General features: G+C 38.3%; 1 protein-coding gene across 1 annotated transcript; it reads left to right on the top strand.

Annotated features, from left to right (window-relative positions):
* The first annotated feature begins 487 nt into the window (after window positions 1-487).
* Window positions 488-19275, top strand: fut9a (fucosyltransferase 9a). The gene is made up of 4 exons (XM_072365284.1): window positions 488-878; window positions 13796-14008; window positions 15332-15576; window positions 15813-19275. Exons 3-4 carry the CDS (start codon window positions 15477-15479, stop codon window positions 16898-16900), a joined length of 1188 nt encoding a protein of 395 aa, XP_072221385.1. The 5' UTR covers window positions 488-878; window positions 13796-14008; window positions 15332-15476; the 3' UTR covers window positions 16901-19275.
* Window positions 19276-20423: the final 1148 nt, after the last annotated feature.

The raw sequence follows: 20423 nt of genomic DNA, 5'->3' as shown, positions 1-20423 counted from the left end.
ATTTGTTATCTTTACATATCTAAGTGATTTTATTTGTTGTTTAACTTTATTGTTGTTCTTGCACTACACATTATTTTTGCACATATAATACCAGGGCGCTGTTGTAGCCCAATTTTTGCGATTAAAAACCGTATGTGGCACCCCGGACATCATGTATTCATTGGCATTCTTTGTATTATTGTTGCATTGGTATTATTTAAGTTATTAACTGGGCCACCCCCTTAAATGTGTAAAGACGTGTCAAGCTGACCACAGGATAATGTAAACAACGCTACCAGAGCCGCATTGAGTTTATAGTAGGTGTGTAAATGATCAACAACAACATTATTGGCAGAAATAGAGGGCCCCAATATCCAATTTTGCTGAGGGCCCCATGGAGGCTTGGCCCGGCACTGCGCACACATATATGTACACTCACGCTGGAGCTCTGCCACAGCCTGCAGTAGCATCAACGGTAAACAGAGCAAGGTAGCGCATGGGCAGCCAGCAGGGAATTATTCCCAATCGCATCACATCCCTGAGCCTGCACGGTGTCCTTTCACACCGACCCGTGAATTTAGTGTGCACGCTAACGAGATAGCCGCCTATTTTTCCTCATCTTCTCATTTGTAAGCATCGTTCTCTGTGTCGGGGTACGGCAGAAGGGAAGATGCAGCGCTCACTGCCAGAATAGTCTCGGTATTTATTTATTTTTTTATTTTTTATTTTTTGGATCAAGACAGTGGATGTGGGCTGCACGCACAGCGGACGAGCTCCGAGCTTTTTTTAATTCCAGGCGCATCCTCATCTTCTGTGTTGCAACTTGTCTTGAAAACGGATATGGACCTTTGGGGGAAATGAGAAGGGAAGCTTTGTTTTGCATCACGACTGTCAAGATGGTGAGTAAAATGCAAGGCTGTTTATTTATTTATTTATTTTCCTTTCCCTTGCAGTCCACGATTTTAACGGCATATCGGCTAATTAGCCACGATCTCTGCTGAAAAATAACAGATATCCACTGAGCGGTGTTTCCACATTTTACTCGGGGTATCTTTGACTACATCGTCTATATCATCGATTTTCTCACCAGTGAATAGAAATGATATGTTCAATCTTGCAATCTTAGCTTCATTCAATCAACGTTATTCAAGCATATTCCTGGCGTTTGAGGTACAGAAAGGGGTGTCGTATAAATCCCTGTGGATTTAACACCGTTCATCAACTTCAATACAGTGTCATTTTGCAAGACAACCATTTTAACGTTAAAGAGTGTCTCCAGTGTAGCATCATGTTAAAATGACCTTCAGTGTTCAGTGGTGGGAAATTAGTTTTCACCTGGGATGGTGTGTCTGCACAGTCATTAAGCTTCCTGACACGATTTTAAGCCAAGGTTATATTAGCTATTTGCTGCACGTGGGCTCAGCCTCTATCCCCTTTTTGTGTCCCTGTTACAAAAAGCACATCTGGGAATTGAAGCACCTCTGGTGCAGCCAAAATCAGTGGCTGCGACTTTTTTTTTTTTTTTTTATGTGGAGCCCTACTGCAGACTACTCACTCATGCGGCTAGCGTGTCCCAAATAAATCAAAATGCATTCACCAAAACCCATGTTATTCCAGTTGTGAATGGTTGCTTGGGCTGCACAAGTCTCTCTGTGGTGTCGTTTTGTTTTTGCAAATAGAGAGGGAGGGAAAACTCCACAAAAAAAGGGACAGAAAACATTTTTAAAGGAGTGAGAAAAGCACAAACGACCTGATGGGTACAGCTTTGTTTATGCGTGTTGTACTTGAACAGTTTCTAAAATCCAGGACGATAATGACTATTTATCAAAGACCTACTTAGCCATTTCGTTAGGTAATGATGAGATTGAGCCCTAAATACATCATACTTTCCTGTGTCTCTGTTTACTGAGAATCATTAAAGAGTTACTTATTCAGTACTGAATTATGAATAGTTCCAGTTATTGTGGGATGAAATGACCTCTTGTAACATTCTTTGTTGCAGGGGAGCTGAAGAAATCTCTGAATTAACACGCTTTTGCATTTGAATACATGTTATGTAGAGGGTGTGTATGTTGTGCCAGGTAACAGCATTCATCTTTGCATAATCAGATCCATAGGCTCCAGAGCAGTCCCCAGCACAGAACCAGTCTTCGTTTATCAGTTTGTTCAGTTTCTTTCACTGACTCTAATGCTACTAACCCAGCAGATTTCATTCTACACCACAGACTTACGTATTATATTTCTCCTGTCAATTCAAATTAATGTGGTTTAAAAAATGGGGCAACTGTCAAACCTGGAAATGCAGCACGCTTTAGGCATTGTTTACAACTGGACCACAGTGCACGTCTGCGGGTTACTAGAGTGAGGTACACAGGGCACAAAGCTAACATTAAATAACTTGTAAGCTAACATTCACACGATGACAATTTACCTTTAAATGGAAAGCCATAGTATTTGTCTGTAGTCACCCAACACAATATAATTCTGAAACTCTGAGAGTGAGAAACTTAAGTGTAATAAACTAGTTAGATAGCTACATACATTAATCCAGAGCTACTTGCAACACAGCACTCTGGCGCAAATTTTTTTTTTGTGTGCACGTGCCGACTTGGACGTGAGCAAGTGACAGTTAGATAGACAATCAAATGAATTTTTTCTAAAAAATTCTAAAAAAAAATTTCTGAAAAATAAAAATATATAAAGTATCCACAATTGAAGACGTTTTCATGCCCTTAGAAGCTCATTCCTCTTCGTTTCCAATATTGCGACTTTTCCCCTTCCTTTTGGGGTCTGCTTCAGGGGTGTCTGGCATTTTACTACAAGCATCTTCCTGGCATGAATATGGAATTTAATGTGTATTGTAATATTTACGATTACGGGTAAGAAAGATAAATGTTTCAACCTCCCCAATCTGTTATTTGTACCTCTTTTAGGGGGGATGAAGTCGTAACTGAGGGGAGGGTTAAACCTCCCCCAAACCCCCCCATAATTCGCACTATGACAGCAACTGCAGAGTAATCTGAGTATTTCTGGAGGTGACAGGACTCCGAGTTGTACTGGAAGTGTGAAATGTACGGTGAAGAGAAACGGTGAGAGTACAGACTTTCTCAGACACACAACCCTCAGAAATTCTGGTCTCTGGTCCAGGCAGCTGTGGAGCTATTCATCTTTATTTTATTTACTTATGTTCTCGCATTATAGAACAGACAGAATTGTATTTAAAACACAGGAGAAATTAAAGAAGCTGATCCTCACAGTGCTCACCTACTCAGCTGCTCCTCACCTGTTTTGTCCAGATGAAAATATGCTTGTTGTAGTAGGCAAATATGTAATCTCCATCCCAACCCCATGACATTAAGCAAACTACACAGGCCTTCAAATGTGTTTACTTGCTTACTTAGTTGAGCCAATAGCAGGCTTTTCAGTATTCTCATGATGTGGGATGTAAGAGGAACTGGACTGTAGTCACTGAGGGCAGATGGATGAGATTTTATAAGCCTCAGAACAAGGCAGGATGTCTTCCACAGCAATGACACTTTTTCCTGACTCAGGCTAAGGTTGAGGAGGTGCTGTAAAATCCAACATAGCTGTTTTACACAAGCCCTCAGCACTTTGGGGCTGACACCATCTGGACCTGCAGCCTTGTTCCAGTTTAGTCTCTCCAGCTTCTTCTTCACCTGACAGTTGGAGACAGAAAGGCCAGAGTGGGAGGCAGAGGAGAAGTTGGTGAGGCCGTGTTAAGCTCCATAACTGGTATGCAGGTGTGAAAGCTGTGACAGGGAGAATGTGGGTTCAGGAAGGATGAAAAAGTAAATATCCTACACTTACTTTATATCGAAACAAGATTTATGGGAAACATCTATCCACAAATGTTCTATACTACCGGAGCCAAGGGTTGGGCGGTAATAAGGTATACCGGTGGTGTCTTTCAAAAACAACGGTATCAGTTTTAATACCATTATTTAAAAAATTGCCTAAAAATGACTATGTCCAGCAGCACTTATATGTAGTTGAATTTTCAGTTTTACTTCCACAGTAGTTTACTTTTGGAGACTTTTGATAAAGTTTATGATCATGATGTCATCATGTGACAGCATGGAGGAGAGAGAGAGAGAGAGGGAGAAAGATGGCAAGTCACGCACCGAGTAACCTGGTCCCTAAGAAGAACACAACTTCTGCAGCCTGGCAGTATTTCGGGTTCCGAGCTAACGAGAAGGGAGAGCCGGTAAATATTGATGAGGCAATTTGTAAATTGTACAATAAAAAGGTGAGCTTTTTGTGCAAACAAAAGGGGAATTGGCATTGTGTAAGTAGAAAAAAAATTAAGGGAGGGATACTATTTGCTTGTACAGTTTGTGTGGAACATTTTTACACGATGATATACAGTAACACCAGTGTGACAGTTTTGTTACAATAAAAAAAGAATACTTAGACACTGAATATGAAAACAAAAAAAAATACAGATCCGCTGAGAAGTGACAGAAGTCAAGACATCGGTGCAAAATTATGCATGATCTTCCCCATAGAGACAAACAAGCAATGAGGAAAAAATAGATAAAGGAATACATATTGGAATCACCACTTTTGGAACCCATTGAGATAAAAGTCTCTTTAGAGCATTATCTAAAAGAATAAACAGGCACCCTATAAATAAACGTTTTGGGTCAGCAAATATTTCTTGACTTATTTTACAGAGAGTGCTAAATGTAAATCTAACACAAAGATTTTAAATCAAAATACTGTTTTTTTTTAACATGTACAATAGATATTACAGTATAATGGGATTTGTATCTTCTGAACATCAGAAAATGCAACTTTGAAACTGAATACAACTTCTAAATTTTTTATGTATCTGAAAGACTAGAATTAGGAATCCAGCTCCTGAGGTTTCACTCCACTATTTTCCATTGAAGGTTGAGTGTAATAAAGTAAATAAAGTAATAAAGTAACGAGCGTTAGAGTAAATGGGTTACTGTCACAATTACTGGATTGTTTGTGTAATTTGAATTTTACAAACTTTGTGCGTAAACAGTTTCACCAAAGTTGCTGCATGGACTGGTAAAGAATTAACACAACAAAATTATCACGGTTCATGTTTTGATTATTGTTATGTTTCAGGTTCTGTCATGTTTTATGTTTGATCTTCATGTTTTCAGGTCTTTGTTATGTTTCTGGTCATGTTTTTTCCCCTGTTACTTAGCTTCACTCAAGTCACCTGTTTTCTGTTCCACAGCTGCACATCATCACCAATCACTTCCCCACAGCATTTAGTTTCCAGGTTTAGTCTCACTAATTGCAAAATCCTCACTTTCCCTTCCACGCTCATGCCAGGAAAGCTAAGTCTGGTTTTGCCTAATAGTCACAGTGCCTTAGTCTTGTTAACTCATAGCCATAGTTTTCACAGTCTTGTTTATTTATTATTCACAGTCTTGTTTTATTTTTCACAGTCAAGTATATTTTCATATTCTTCTGCGCCCTTGGTTCATGCTTTTGTGTTTTTGGAAATAAACCTTTTTGAAGTCTGCATCTGGGTCCTCCCTTCCTGCATCGTTCTTGACAAAAATTTAGGTTTTATTACAGAACAAGTGTGTAACATTGAAATAAATATTTTCATTTGTGGGGTCTTGGTGACACACACCACCAGAGTGACTGCAGCCATTACCACCAGCATCCAGTCTTATCCAGTGTGTGGTATATCACTACAGTCATTAAAGTGGAATGTGTCTGTGTAAATGTTAAACAGAAAACATGAAAAGATGACGCATTGGTGAACTGTCGAGAGTTACACACAATCGTTTGTTTCACTTACTGGTGTATTTGGTTTATGTTATCGCATTCTGTTTTTTCCATTAGATCGTTGCATTTCACAAACAATATCATATTTGTTCACACCTGTCCCTGTGAAACGAGACCTCCTCCAAGAACGATACACTCACACAGTTTTTTCCATCCACACGTGTGAAAAGGATGCATATTTGCCGTTCCCCAAAACTTTTGCAATCACCTCTTCTTACATCTCAGACAAAGTGGCACTATTGTTTCTTGCATCCGTGATTCCCTTTTTTTATTAAAAGCTATTCTTATAACTTTCATTTTGGTGGGATATACAAATGCTCTAAAATTTCATATACACTAAAGCTTTATCTGGAGTGATGATATAAACGAACCTGTTCTTCTTTTCCTCTTGTTCAGATACTGTTGTCCTTTTTCTAGATTTCTTTACTGATTTGAAATCATAAAAAATGTCCATATACACAACATAGTGCTTTTCCACCTTCACCCTTATGCTTCTGTCATGTTTAGACAATAAGCATAGTCACATTTACTTTTAAGAGAGGGGAGGAGAATGCTGAGTGTTGTTTGGAACTTATCCTTTTGAGAAATATCTTCACTTCATTGGCTCTGTCTAGATTTGCTTTAGTCTTGCCCTACATTGTTTTACTCGAGTCCGTCTTTCAGCAGTTTTTGTATATTTCCTAGCTATCTATTTTTTTCTTTTTCAGCTGTTTCTGTGTACTCCTCAGTAACTCCCTTTGTCCCTCTGTGAAGGCTTTATTATTCATGCTCAGCAGCTTTTTTTAAGGTCTTTGTGCTGACAAAGATGGAATCTGTATATTTTGTGCTGTCCAGCACAATTCAATTAAATTCAATTAAGTTTTATTTATATAGTGCCAAACTACAACAATTGTCACCTCAAGGCACTTAAATAATATAGTCCAATTCAAGCCAACTGGAATTCAATTCATTGTAATCATAATCCAATGAAATCCAATTAATTAATTTCAAAATAATCCAATTCATTCATATAGAGCCAATTCAAAAAACAATATCCTAGCTAAGGAAACCAACAGATTGCACCGAAACTTGTCTTTGGTCCAATCTCCCGTCCTGAGCGTGCCTGTGGCGACTGTGGAAAGGAACGACTCCCTTTTAACAGGAAGAAACCTCTGGCAGAACCAGACTCAGGAAGGGTGGCCATCCGCCTCGACCAGCTGGGGTTTGAGAAGACAGAAAAGAGGGGGGGAAAACACCATAACACCATTCAAAGGATACTTGTGGGAACAGGCAAACACAAGTTAATAACCACAATAATTTCACATGTATCATTTGAGAAATTAAACGGGGGGAAAAAGAGAGCAAAGTGTGGAAAGGTGTGACAGATGAGGTCCCCCAGTAGTCTAAGCCTATAGCAGCTTAACTATGGGATGTTTCAGGATTACCTGAGCCATCCCTAACTATAAACTTTATCAAAAAGGAAAGTTTTAAGCCTAATCTTAAAAGTGGAAAGGGTGTCTGCTTCTCTGACATTTATTGGCAGCTTATTCCACAAGAGAGGGACCTGATAACTGAAGGCTCTGCCTCCCATTCTACTTTTAGAAACTCTGAGAACAACAAGTAAACCTGCAGTTTGGGAGCGAAGTGCTCTGTTAGGAAAATACCTTACAATGAGATCTTTAAGATATGATGGAGCTCGGTCATTAAGAGCTTTATATGTGAGGAGAAGAATCTTGAATTCTATTCTGAATTTAACAGGGAGCCAATGAAGAGAAGCTAAAACTGGAGAAACATGATCTCTCCTGTTAGTTCTCATCAGAACTCTGGCTTCAGCATTTTGGATCAGCTGAAGGCTTTTCAGAGAATATGTGGGACAGCCCAATAATAAAGAATTACAGTAGTCCAGTCTTGAAGTAACAAATGCATGGACTAGTTTCTCTGCATCACCCTGAGACAGGATGTTCCTAATTTTAGCAATATTATGAAAGTGAAAGAAGGCAGTCCTAGAAATCAGTTTTATATGTGCGTCAAATTATAAATTCTGGTCAAAAATAACTCCAAGGTTCCTCACTGTAGAACTAGAAGCCAAAGAAATACCGTCTAGACTAACTATATAACTAGGCAATTTCTCCCTGAAGTGCTCAGGTCCAAAGAGAACAACTTCAGTTTTGTCTGAATTTAGAAGCATACAGTTCTGAGTCATCCAGGTCTTTATGTCTTTAAGACATGCTTGTAGTCTGACCAACCTATTGGTTTCATCTGGTTTTATAGATAAGTACAGCTGAGTATCATCAGCATAACAATGGAAATGTATGCCATGATGTCTAATAATGTTACCTAATGGAAGCATGTATAAAGTAAAAATAATTGGTCCAAGCACAGAACCCTGAGGAACTCCACGACTTACTCTAATGTGTAAGGAAGATTCTTCATTTACAAGAACAAACTGGAATCTATCAAATAAATATGACTTAAACCAGCCTAATGCAGTTCTTTTAATCCCAATAACATGTTCAAGTTTCTCTAACAGAATGCTGTGATCGAGCATATCAAATGCAGCACTGAGCTCCAACAGGACAAGCACAGACACAAGTCCGCTATCAGAGGCTAAGAGGAGATCATTGGTAACTTTCACCATTGCTGTTTCAGTCCTATGATGCACTCTGAATCCTGACTGAAACTCTTCAAATAGATTATTTCTATGTAAATGATCACAAAGTTGAATTGCAACTATTTTTTTTTTTTATACAAAAAAGGGTTGGATATAGGTAGATAATTAGCCAACACTTCTGAATCAAGAGTAGTTTTTTTTAGTAAAGGTTTAATTACAGCAACCTTAAAAGTCTGAGGTACTTATCCTGTCAACAAAGACAGATTGATCAAATCCAATATGGAAGTGTCAATTAAGGGGAAAACCTCCTTGAACAGTCTGGTTGGTATTGGGTCTAAAATAGAAGTTGATGGTTTAGAAGAGACTATTGCTGTTGTTAGCTCAGAGAGTAATATAGCAAGTAATATATAAATAGTAGGACATGTATTTTTTTAATTTAACCGAGGAGGCAAGACGTGGCAGCCAATAATTCAGGAAAAGGACATTTTCAAATGATACATTGTTGTAGAGTAAGTTGTTATGCAAGCCATGATGTTTTCCTAAACTTAACCATTTCATTTTTAATGCCCAATCTTAACCAAGAACATTGTTATAGCTAACCATATGAACCATGCAAGTTTTGATACACGGTTTCATACATACTTCACTTCTCAAATCCAAGTGAGCATAAAGTAATTCCAGGTATATGAGACTATACTTGAGAAATTGTTGTGGTCACAAGACCCACAGGGATCAGAAGGGATCATTTTTAACATTAGGTTATTTATAAGAGATTGGGGTCACATGAGTAATGAAGGAATATACCCAGGAAGGAATATACAAATGCTCCAAAATTTCATATGCACTAAAGCTTTATCTGGAGTGATGATATAATTGAACCTGTTCTTCTTTTCCTCTTGTTTAGATACAGTTGTACTTTTTCTAGATTTCTTTACTGATTTGATGAAGGTATCCACAGGTTCTAAGCGCTTCTTTAGGTGTGATTTATGGTAGCATGTATACATCCATTTGCGTAACTTTTTTTTGTGTCACAACCGATGGTAGAGGGGTTGTGCGTGACGTGGTGGAGAGAGCACCCAGATGCAGATATCAAAGAAGAACTTGATTTATTTACAAAAGAACAAAAAGCGCGGCTGAGCTGGATAACATGATATCTAAATTGTGAAGTCGCCTCCTCGTCTCCTCCGCTTTCGAGCCTATACAGGGATCCACCATCTTTTCCAAACTGGACCTCCGCAATGCGTACCATCTGGTGTGCATACATCAGGGCGATGAGTGCAAAACCGCTCTCAACACCCTGTTGGGTCACTTTGAATATCTGGTGATGCCTTTCGGTTTAACCAATGACCCAGCAGTGTTCCAAACTTTAGTTAATGATGTCTTAAGGGACTTCCTCCATAAGGTCGTTTTTGTTTATCTGGACAACATTCTTATTTTTTCCTGCTCCCTGGAGGATCACAAGCTCCATGTTCGAGCCGTACTTCAGAGATTGCTTGAGAATCGCCTTTATGTTAAGGCTGAAAAATGTGAATTTCATACCCCTTCCGTGTCCTTCCTGGGTAATATTTTAGAGGGTGGGCAGGTGAGAACAGATTCTTAGGGTTCGTAAACTTCTACTGTCAATTCATTTGCAACTATAGTCAGTTTGCTACTCGTCTCACTCACTTAACCTCTATGAAACTGACATTCCTGTGGTCTCCCGAGGCTAATACAGCATTTGCTACCTTCAAGAACCGCTTCACTTCAGCTCCTATTCTCATCCAGCCAGATCCTGAACGACAGTTTATTGTTGAGTTGGATGCATCCGACTCTGGAGTCAGGGCGGTCTTATCCCAGAGATCGAAGACAGAAGGGAAGATGCACCCATGCGCCTATTTCTCACACAAACTGTCACCAGCCGAGCGGAATTATAATGTGGGCAACAGGTCCAAAGAGCTCTGACCAACTCTAGGAACTCCTTAATTTCTGCTGGGTCCATGCTGGCGAAATCCTACTGTCACAACCGGTGGTAGAGAGGTGGTGCGTGACGTGGTGCGTGACGTGGTGGAGAGAGGACCCAGATATCAAAGAAAAACTTTAGATTTATTTACAAAAGAAGAAAAAGCGTGGCTGAGCTGACATGACATGATATCTAAACTGTGAAAAAACAACAAAACAAGACTATGGCTGTGGAAAAACAAGAGGCAAAAACCTGACTTGACAAAACCTGATGAACATGGAACTCGAGTCAAGACTTTAGGAAAGGTGAGGAAAGGTTAGATGAGGAAACACTGAATCTTTACACTATAATTTTGGACATTTCTATATTACTACTAGGAATTATATTGATTGTTCTCTTGTTTGTAAAATAATAAAACAAGAAGGGTCAATTTTATTTTTATTGTTTTAAATTATGAAAATAAATAAATTAGTAAATTATTTTATTTACTTATGTTATTAGCTCAAATTTGTTATCAAATGTTCTTTACTTATATGTTTATGTCACTCTTCAATTTCATTAGATTGCTACAACACGTATACACTGCAAAAGAAAAAAAAAAGTACACTGCAAAAAAAAAAAAGATCATACGTTTACCGTGGTGACTATGACTTGCAATCAAACCAATAAGCTAACTGAATGACTGAAGCAGGTAATGCGAGTGTGAAGTTAGTCTGTGGAAAAGTACATTTTCATAACTTACCTGGAAGTCTTGCAGCCTCACACATTTTTCCCCTAAGCCTGCTCTTTTTTATAGTTCTGTCTTGGTACATGACCGCTGTTATCATAGAGCTCTGGTTGACAGCTATGTTAAATTTGTCCTCTTTTGTTAATTAGAGTAATTCATCAAACTAATTTGCTGATTCTCGCTCTCAGTGGCGTCAGATGAATCTCAATGTTGATAGACTGTTGCCACAAAACATCTTGCCAATTATTTTCTCAAGTCAAGCTTCTTTTAATTGAATGTAACATTTTTGCCTGAACACAATGCGGAAATGGGAAGAAACAGCAATTCACTGTCCAGTTAAACTGGCTCACTTAAGTCTCACGCAATGAGCCGGGTTGCAGGAATATGGGGGCAGTTTCATTAAAAACTCCAGTCAAGCGTCAGGATGGCCGGCTCATTTCTGTCGCGAGAACAGGGAGAATAGACAGTGTAGAAGCAAAACTGGATTAAAACCTCACCTAGGATTCTCTGAGCCTCAAGCTGAACCAAATCTTTAGACCCTTGTCTAAAATTAACCACACATTAGAAAGCTCTATTTTCAAAATGATCTGGTATGTGGCATATACCAGATGACAGACTGCTCTAATCACTAATATCAGATTCCGCTGTTAAATGTTGTTTCCTTCACCTGCCCGTCTCTCACATAGTCCTGTGTTTGGGTCCTACCCATCTACCTTTGCAAGCCAGGCATTGTGACATTAAATTCTGAGGGCTGTTGTTGAATGCAGATAAAGCCATGCAAACTCATTCGTTTCGCACTTGTAACCACAAAACCATTCAAAGTTTTTCTTTTTTTTTTTTCGTTTTAACTCTGAGGGATTTTTAAAAAGGTGTTTGATACTAATAACTGCTTATGCCCCTCTTTATTTTTTAGATTTAGCCTCTCTAAGGTGTTCTTTTTATACTAACAATGAAAATATGAAGTCCTCTGATCAGAGGTTATTTTGTTTCTTTGCTCATAACCAAAGGAAACCATACTTTTGTGGTTGTTACTCTTAAATTATGGTGCTCTTTATTTGGATTGAAAGCATTACAAGATTACGTTACATCACTGCTGCCCCTGCCCGCAGACTACCTGCACTATCTCCTCACTTAGGCTCCAAGAACATCAGGTAAAAAGAACGCTAAGGTCAGTGAATCCTGGTAAAGCCGCTGGAACCGATGGAGTACTCAAAAAAGTACTAAAAGCCTATGGAGACCATCTCTCAGGAGCTCCTTACCAGGACATTCAACCTGTTGCTGACATAAGCTATCATTTCATCCTGTCTGAAGTTGGCGACCATTGTTCCTGTCCCCAAAAAGATGCCAGTCAGCAGTCTTTATAACTACAGAACAATAGTTTCAACTTTTTTAGTATAAAATATTTTGAAAGACTCATAACTGACTACATCAAAGCAATCCTCCCTCCCACCTTCGATTTTCATTGCTTGCATGCAAACAGATCCAGAGAGGATGCCATCACCACAGCCCTTCACTCAGCCCAGCGCCATCTTGAAGTCCTGTGTAACCATATCAGGATGCTCTTTATCTAACTCATTATCCCTGAAATATTAGTGGAAAAAAGGTCAAACCTGGCCTCCATATTTGATTTGTACTTGTACTTGTTATCACACATTCAATTAGTCAATTAGTCAATAAGTCCACTCTTTGGCTCTATAGGCAACAATTTTTTAAAGGAATCACAGCTTCAACCTCCTGATTTCCAGCCTACACAGAGCAGAGGGAGAAATGATCATGACTGTATTCTTTTCATGAATTTGAACACATATCAGCAACCTCACTGTCAGAACCAAGCAAATCAAAATGAGTGGAACAAGAGAACTAATCAGTTATCGCTTACTGACAACAACAATAAAGCTAAATCTGCATCTGTTTGTCATCCTGTGTTTTTTTCTCTGAGCTCTTTCCAGCAGTAAAATGGAGCCTTGTCTTGCTTGTACACATTCTCTTTGCCAATTTTGATAAAACAAACAAATAAAAGTCAGTTTTAAGGGTAACACATTTTACCAGTGCTTTACACTTTCCACTTACACACCTTTAAAGAGCAACTCAACATCCATTAGTTTAAACTGGCTTTAATTTATTTTATTCTCTTTCATTCTCTTTCATCTTGTCATGGCATTTTTGTATCTGATCTTTTATTTTTTTCAACTTTTTTTTTTTCATATTATGTGTCTGACTTTTTTTTATTTTGTTATTTTAATTTTTGTAAGGCACTTTGTGACATTTGCAACGTACGTGCTCATAATAACTTGAGCAGTCGAGAATACACAGATACTTGTTCTGCGGTGCAGTGAGTGCTGTGTGCTGAGCTAAGAAGGCCATAAATATGTTTTCCAGCAACTCCAGATGAACTGTGTCACTTATGGAAGTCACTAAAGTCAGTATACTACTTCATAGTAATAGGTGTTATTGAAGAAAGGCAAAATTCTTTAAAGTTAAGGATCTGATTATGGAAATCAGCCAAACAGGTGTGAAAACAGTTTTGTAAGCTACCTTTCAGTAACACTGTGTTTCCTTATCAACTTTCAAATAAGTGGATGACGCAAACAAGCCAAATATGCTGAAGTTGCACTTGGCTTCTTCATAAGAGATGTTACTGCCGAAGTGCCAAAGATGTAAAGTTTAGTATCTGATTATTCACCGATAAACCACAAGACACTGAAATGACTACATTTTAGTACACATGATATCATTTTATATTTTGTCTCTGCTTTTGTTCCAGTTGCGCTACAAGGGGCTGAAAAGGCATTCATTCGAGGGAGGTTCCTATCAGGTAGCGCCACTCCTCTCCCATTTCCCTCCCCTCTCACATCTTGGGTGCAGACAGAGATGTGGATAATCATCACAGGTAATAGACAGAGTTTTATCCTCCGCACGGACCCCAGACAGACCTGCTCAACAGCTGCAGAATCATCTCATCTCGTCCTCACAGAGGGTAAGACAAGCTGCACATTTGTACTCTTCCAGTGTACTCTTCCTTTTGTATCGCACGGCAGGACAACCCAATGTGCATATACACGTTTCTGGGATTTGCTAAATATTAGAGAGAATGAACAAATATGTTCATAGAATCAGGTTGTTCAAAATGAAGCTCTTCCACCTTAATAGTTGCAATGACAGTTAAAGGATTACGTGGAAACCTCTCACACACACACACAAGTTAGCCGTTTGTCTTTATTTCATGTTCAAACACTGAATCTTTATATCAAGTAGACTGTAGTTTTGGACATTTCTATATTACTACTAGAAATTATATTGATTGTTCTCCTGTTTATACACAGAAGGAGCTTTGCGGAAATGGAAATTCACTGTGCAGTTAAACTGTCTGAACAGCTTTTCCCCTAGTATCCTGGATCACTTAATGATAAGGAAGTCAACTTAGAACTGTCCAGGTAAATAATTAACAAAGGTGTCACTATTATACTATATATCTCTGAAGCCATTTGCAATGATAAACTAAAGGTTTAAAAGTAGCTTTACGACCATCATATACACCTAACTGCAGTCTACTATGTAAAGCAAGGTAGGGTGAGGTACGCTGTGGCGTGGTGGAGGTTTATGATCCGGATGGAGATATTTAAAGTAAAAACTTGATTTATTTAAACACAGAAAACAACACACGGCGTGGCTGAGTCGTATTACAAAAACTTAACTATGACTATGAAGAAAAAACTTGATTATGACAAAACGAACAAAACCAGACTGTGACCAATAAACAATAAACAAACCTGACACACATGAAAGGCGGAAAGGATCTGACCGAGTGCATGGGGGAATCTGGAAACTAAATACTTTAGTCAGTAAGGGGAAGTAATACAGATATTAATACAGGAATAACAAATGAATGAAGTAAGAAATTAAATTAATTCCTAATAAATAAAAACAAGCTGAAGTTAATGTAGTTTAATATTAAACAGAAAATGTAATTATTTCACATTTTGTTAAATTATTCTTATTAACTTTAATTAAATTATTTTGGTATTTAATTTTAGTTTATTATTACCATATAAACATATTTATTTAGCCATTCATATTTTTTGTATTTATTTTGGATTTTGACAGTTACATATTTGTGGGTTTGGCAACTCAATTTGTTTGGATTTGTTTTTGCTTAATTTTCTACCAGTTAACTTGTTTTTTTGCAGAGATACATGTTTAAGTTGATTGTATGTAAATGTCACACATTTCATTGAAGTCTCATTTTGTTTTGTTTTTTTCTCTCCTCTTGCTTAATTGATTCTCTCTCTTTCATGTACAGGAGGCTATATTTGGAAGACCTGCTGATTCGACATCAAGTACATCTTTGTAGGTCACCAAGGATCTCTATTATTCTACATATTATCAAAGAAGCAGCTGTTACCTGAGACTGACACTTGATAGACCTGATCGAAGTTTTTTTTTCTATGATCACACAATCACTTTGGAAAGTGATCAGCCCTGTTTTCACTCTAATTCCCACAATCTCTACTCTTGAGTGGATTTTCAGCATACGGTCAGATCCAGGTTGGTATGATAGTGTCATTAAGAAACCATAACAGCTGATTATTGAGCCACACTGTTGGGTGTGTTATAAATACAAGGGTATTTATTCGAGCTAACTGTATTAAAATTATTTAGTTTTATTACAATTTATTACAATAAAGAGCAAAGACCTCACATAATTTTGTGACTGGTGTTGTTGTTGAATCTTGCTGATCTTGACTTTGTTCTTGCTTTTCTCTATGATTTACCTTTCTCAGGACAGAGCATGTCATCGGCAACTTTTCACAAAATCTTACGACCCCTTCTGTTTGCTACTTTTATTCTGGGATGCTTTGTGACTGTGTTTTTGATGTATTTTAAGCCATCCACCAGCTGGTTTTACAGTCCGGTAGATTCAACAGTATCCACAGACAGGGTCAAGAACCTCTTTTCCTCCAAGACCAATAAAAATGTAACCACTATGCTGGTTTGGCTTTGGCCCTTTGGACAAACCTATGACCTGAGTCTGTGCAGTTCTCTCTTCAACATCGAAGGTTGTTTTATCACAGCAGACAGAAACCTCTACAACAAATCAGATGGGGTCCTCATACATCACCGAGACATCTCCAGTGACCTGTCGAACCTGCCGCCGCCCCAGCGACCATCATTCCAGAAGTGGATATGGATGAACTTGGAGTCCCCATCACACTCATCCCGCCTTCCTGGGATTGAGAACTTGTTCAATCTGACTCTTAATTACCGTCAGGATGCTGACATTGAAGTGCCTTATGGGAACATCATAGCAGCAGAATCTGAGGAGGACTTTGTACCACCTAGCAAAAACAAGCTGATCTGTTGGATTGTGAGTAATTGGAACCAGGATCATGTGCGGGTGAAATACTACAATGAATTGTATAAACACATTGAGGTTCATGCATATGGACAGGCCTTTGGGGAATACATCGCTGACCAAGACTACAACCCCACTATGGCCAGCTGCAAGTTCTATTTGTCTTTTGAGAACTCGATCCACAAAGACTACATAACTGAAAAACTATACAACCCACTCTTATTGGGTACAGTACCAGTGGTTTTAGGCCCACCTAGACAGAACTATGAGAACTTTATTCCAGGAGACGCCTTCATCCATGTGGATGACTTCCCCTCGCCAAAGGAACTGGCTGAGTACCTGCTGCTCCTGGACAAGAATGAGGAAATGTACCTCAGGTACTTTGCATGGCGGCGGCACTTTAGAGTAAAGAAAGCTCATTTCTGGGCAGAGCACACATGCCTTGCTTGTGATTACTTGAGAAGGCACAAAGAGTACAAAACATTCAATAACCTTGATAAGTGGTACTGGGGCTGATAGTTCTGTGAAGGGCTATAATGCCTCCATCTCTTTTCCGTGTTTTCATGAAGTGATATACAGCACACATTAAAAATGTGGTGGGTGAAGAGAAAATGTATATTGACTATTTAAGTGCGGCATTATGATAAAAAAAAAAGAAATTTAAAGTGATGTGGTCACCTATGCATTGTACTCAACTCAAATGTGAAGGTAATTCAGTCATGTCATGGACATGTATTTTGAATTCTTTCTTTTTTGCCCATATTTTCGAAGTTTTTGTTTGCACTACTAATTCAACTGATATCTGTTTTTACACATATGAAGGAAGATAGGCGCTCATCGCATTGGATGAAGGGAGCATGGTACACATTACCTCAGTAGTCTCCCGCAGCAAATAGGACTTTGTCCTGTGAGAGGAAGTTACTATTTCATTATGCTGCCAATTGTTCACTGTCACTGGTATTGTGTATTGGTACATAATATAGTGTGGAGCTATTGCACTAAATCTGAAGTCCCAAAACACCTCATAATGATAAATGTTTTTTTTGTCATTGTGATTTTGCTGCTGAAGGTAGTTTCTTTGTGAAAGAGGGTGTAATTACTGTGCTTTCACTAACTATAAATCATCTCTATTCTCTGTTAGCTGGTAATTTGTTGGTTTGCTACCGACTACAGGCGACAGCGTCCTCTTCTTCTGTTGGCTCCAAGGCAGACTGGACACCACAGTGGCTCACGTGCCATCAAGTAGCACAAAGTAGAATCACAGAAAAGTCTGATATGCCCCTGAAGGTTTCTCATTTGTATATCTCGACTGCACAGTACTGCTTTTTTCATTTCTGATGATAACTGTTTTCAAAACTTTTTTTTTGAACAAAGAATTTTTTGTTGACTAGAGAAAAAACTATGAGTCGAGACTGAGTAGAAAGCGCATCTGCATCACATAACCAAATTATTTGATTGAGCTATTTTCTCTCTACTTTCATGTTACATTATGACCTCAAACAGCTACTCAAATTGTTTTTTTTGTCAGCAGATGTTATATCTTGGGTAATAATGATGGTTAATTGAATCTGAATGATCTTGTTTGGGATTTTTTGAGGGAAAAAAATTTTAAATTTATCTTGAGATATTAATATTCCTCTCTGTGAGTTGTCTGGGAGTCTGTCTGAACATATGTTCAACATCACAGTATTATTAACATGACATCATTTTTTTCTCCCCAAAAAGCAGAACTAAGCCACATTAACATTTTATGTATTCAATATGTGCCACTGATTTCTAGGTCAAAGCCAGTTGCAACTTATTTTGGGTCATCATTTTGTAAAATTAACTGCAAAAGGAACCAGCATATAGAATAACGTGGACTTTTCAGATAGAATCTGATCTTGCGATCATGAAACCTGTATATGAACCTTGAGGTGAACTGAGGCTTAAGCTGGATCAAACCAGCCTGCTAACTGAGATCATTCCTGTATATGTAGCAGTTTGAAGGAGCTCCAACTCTGTTTACATGTATCAAGGAAAAATATGGTGTGTTGTATATATTCTTGATGTTCAAATCTCTTTATCACGTGCAAATGTTGTCAGGAGGTGAATGGGATTCCATTGTATCTCTGTGAATATTACCTGGTGTTTCAAGAAGCTGTGAATCAGTGTGAAAAGCTCTTGAAGTAGATAAACAGGTAATGCTGTGAATGTCAGGGCAGCCAATTTTACATTCAATTAGTTCTTGTATCAGGCTTTGTTGGTGACTGTGAAAGTTGTGCCAAAATGCAGAAGAGATTTATCACTTTTATTTATGTGAAGATGTGTGACTTACTGTCTGTTTAGCCATCTTTGTTGGAGCTGTTGTGAGTTTAGATATTATCATGCAAGACCATGGCTTGTCCCACAAGTTAGCTATGAAACCCCCCACTCATGGTTTCACATTGTATTGTCCTAACTCATATGAAAACAAAGCTTTCTTGTCAAACATGTGAAGTGAGTTTGAACAGCAGTTTTTTTTTTTTGTTTTTTTTTTTACTATTTGGGCTGTCTCTCTTTCATTCTTTCATCTTTTCCCTCTCTCTTTTTTTCCACAAAAACAAGTATGATGAGCTGTGGCTTCTCTGTCGTCCTACCCGAGTCTGTGAATGTGCCACAGCACCAGAGAGAGCAGAAGGTCTCCGGATATTGTATGTCCAGACACTTTATTAATGCTCTTAAAAACACTTTATATGGAGTGGGATAAAATCTGTAACTGGGGTTTCTCCATGAATGCAAATATTCTGCCAGTTCGCTGAAATAATCAGTCAGTCAGTCAGTGCAAGTTTTTTTGCCAAATCATTGTATTTGCCAAATGTTTTAAGTTTAGGTGTCTGATAGTGTAAAAAAATAAAAGATATGGACAAATGGGTAAACGTGAGTGAAGTATATTATTCTTTTTGTAAACACTTGGTCAGTGACGTACAACTAACGATATGACAATCAGTTAAAGTCAATGTTTAAATGAAAACTTTTGAAAGCTGATTTTGAGCTTGATATTAGCAAGATGTTTTCAAACGAGGCGGGCAGAGGCAACAGAAGACCAGAAAACCGTGCTCGCACAGCTCACAATTAATTAGGGCAGGAACATGATTGACTATAAAAAGACTATCCCAGAGTGGCTGAGTGGGAAGAGTTCACTTCTCTGTGAGAAACTTTATGGACTAATAGATAAATGGTAAATGGACTTGTACTTGTATAGCGCTTTTCTAGTCTAACTGACCACTCAAAGCGCTTACTAATACTTAATACTATAACACAGAATATTATTGAAAGATTCAGAGAATCCAGTAATATATGCACTATATAAGCCCTTCAATACTGAAGGGTCATGTTCTTCGGGCTGAAATGAAACTGCCATCTTCAGGTCTGACCTTATTAACAAACCCCATTTCCAGGAAAGCAGAGAACTTTTCCAGAGTGCAACAAAAACTTGAATCTATCATTTTCTTTATTTAACCAACACAAGGACAATGACATTTTCTTTTTTCAGTGTCTTCCGTCTAACTCCACTGTATTTCAAAAGTTTGAACAAATACAGAATTTGCTGTCAGAATATGTGATGCATATTTACATCCCCACTCCTTTTAGTTGCACTTTTTAAACGTTTCTAAACTGAGAATTATTATTGTAGCAGTTTGGCAAGTGGAATCATTGTCCATTCTTACTGAAGATTTCAGCAGCTAAACAGTTTTTGGTAATCATTGATTCTTCTCATCTTGATAAGAGACAGATAAGATGTGCCACATGAGCCTCGATCAAAGTTTCTCAGCACACCCTCAATAAAACGCTTGGGAGGTTGTCTGGTATCCTGTCTTCTGTAAAGTATATTGCAGCAAGGGGACAATTTGAATGCAGAGGCTGTGTTGCACATGTTCAAAGATACAAAGTTCTCAGGAAGCTTTTATAGCGTAGAGTAGATGTATGCTTGTGTTTTTGCTGCATGAGACGTTCCCTTCTGCCCTACTGGGAGCAGACAGCAGTGCTGTTAAATCCGAGGTTGTGGTATATTCTCTTC

Source organism: Leuresthes tenuis, unplaced genomic scaffold (genome assembly GCF_036924035.1).
Source record: "Leuresthes tenuis unplaced genomic scaffold, fLeuTen1.0.hap1 SCAF_15, whole genome shotgun sequence".
NCBI lineage: Eukaryota > Metazoa > Chordata > Actinopteri > Atheriniformes > Atherinopsidae > Leuresthes > Leuresthes tenuis.
The sequence above is the reverse complement of the archived record's forward strand: the minus strand, read 5'-3'. Positions and strand labels throughout refer to the sequence as shown.

Excerpts from the sequence above, each read along its gene's own strand:
- fut9a (XM_072365284.1), top strand. The coding sequence starts at position 15,477 with ATGATCACACAATCACTTTGGAAAGTGATCAGCCCTGTTTTCACTCTA. Across the intron at positions 15,577-15,812 it reads CAGCATACGGTCAGATCCAG|GACAGAGCATGTCATCGGCA; the intron begins GTTGGTATGATA and ends TACCTTTCTCAG.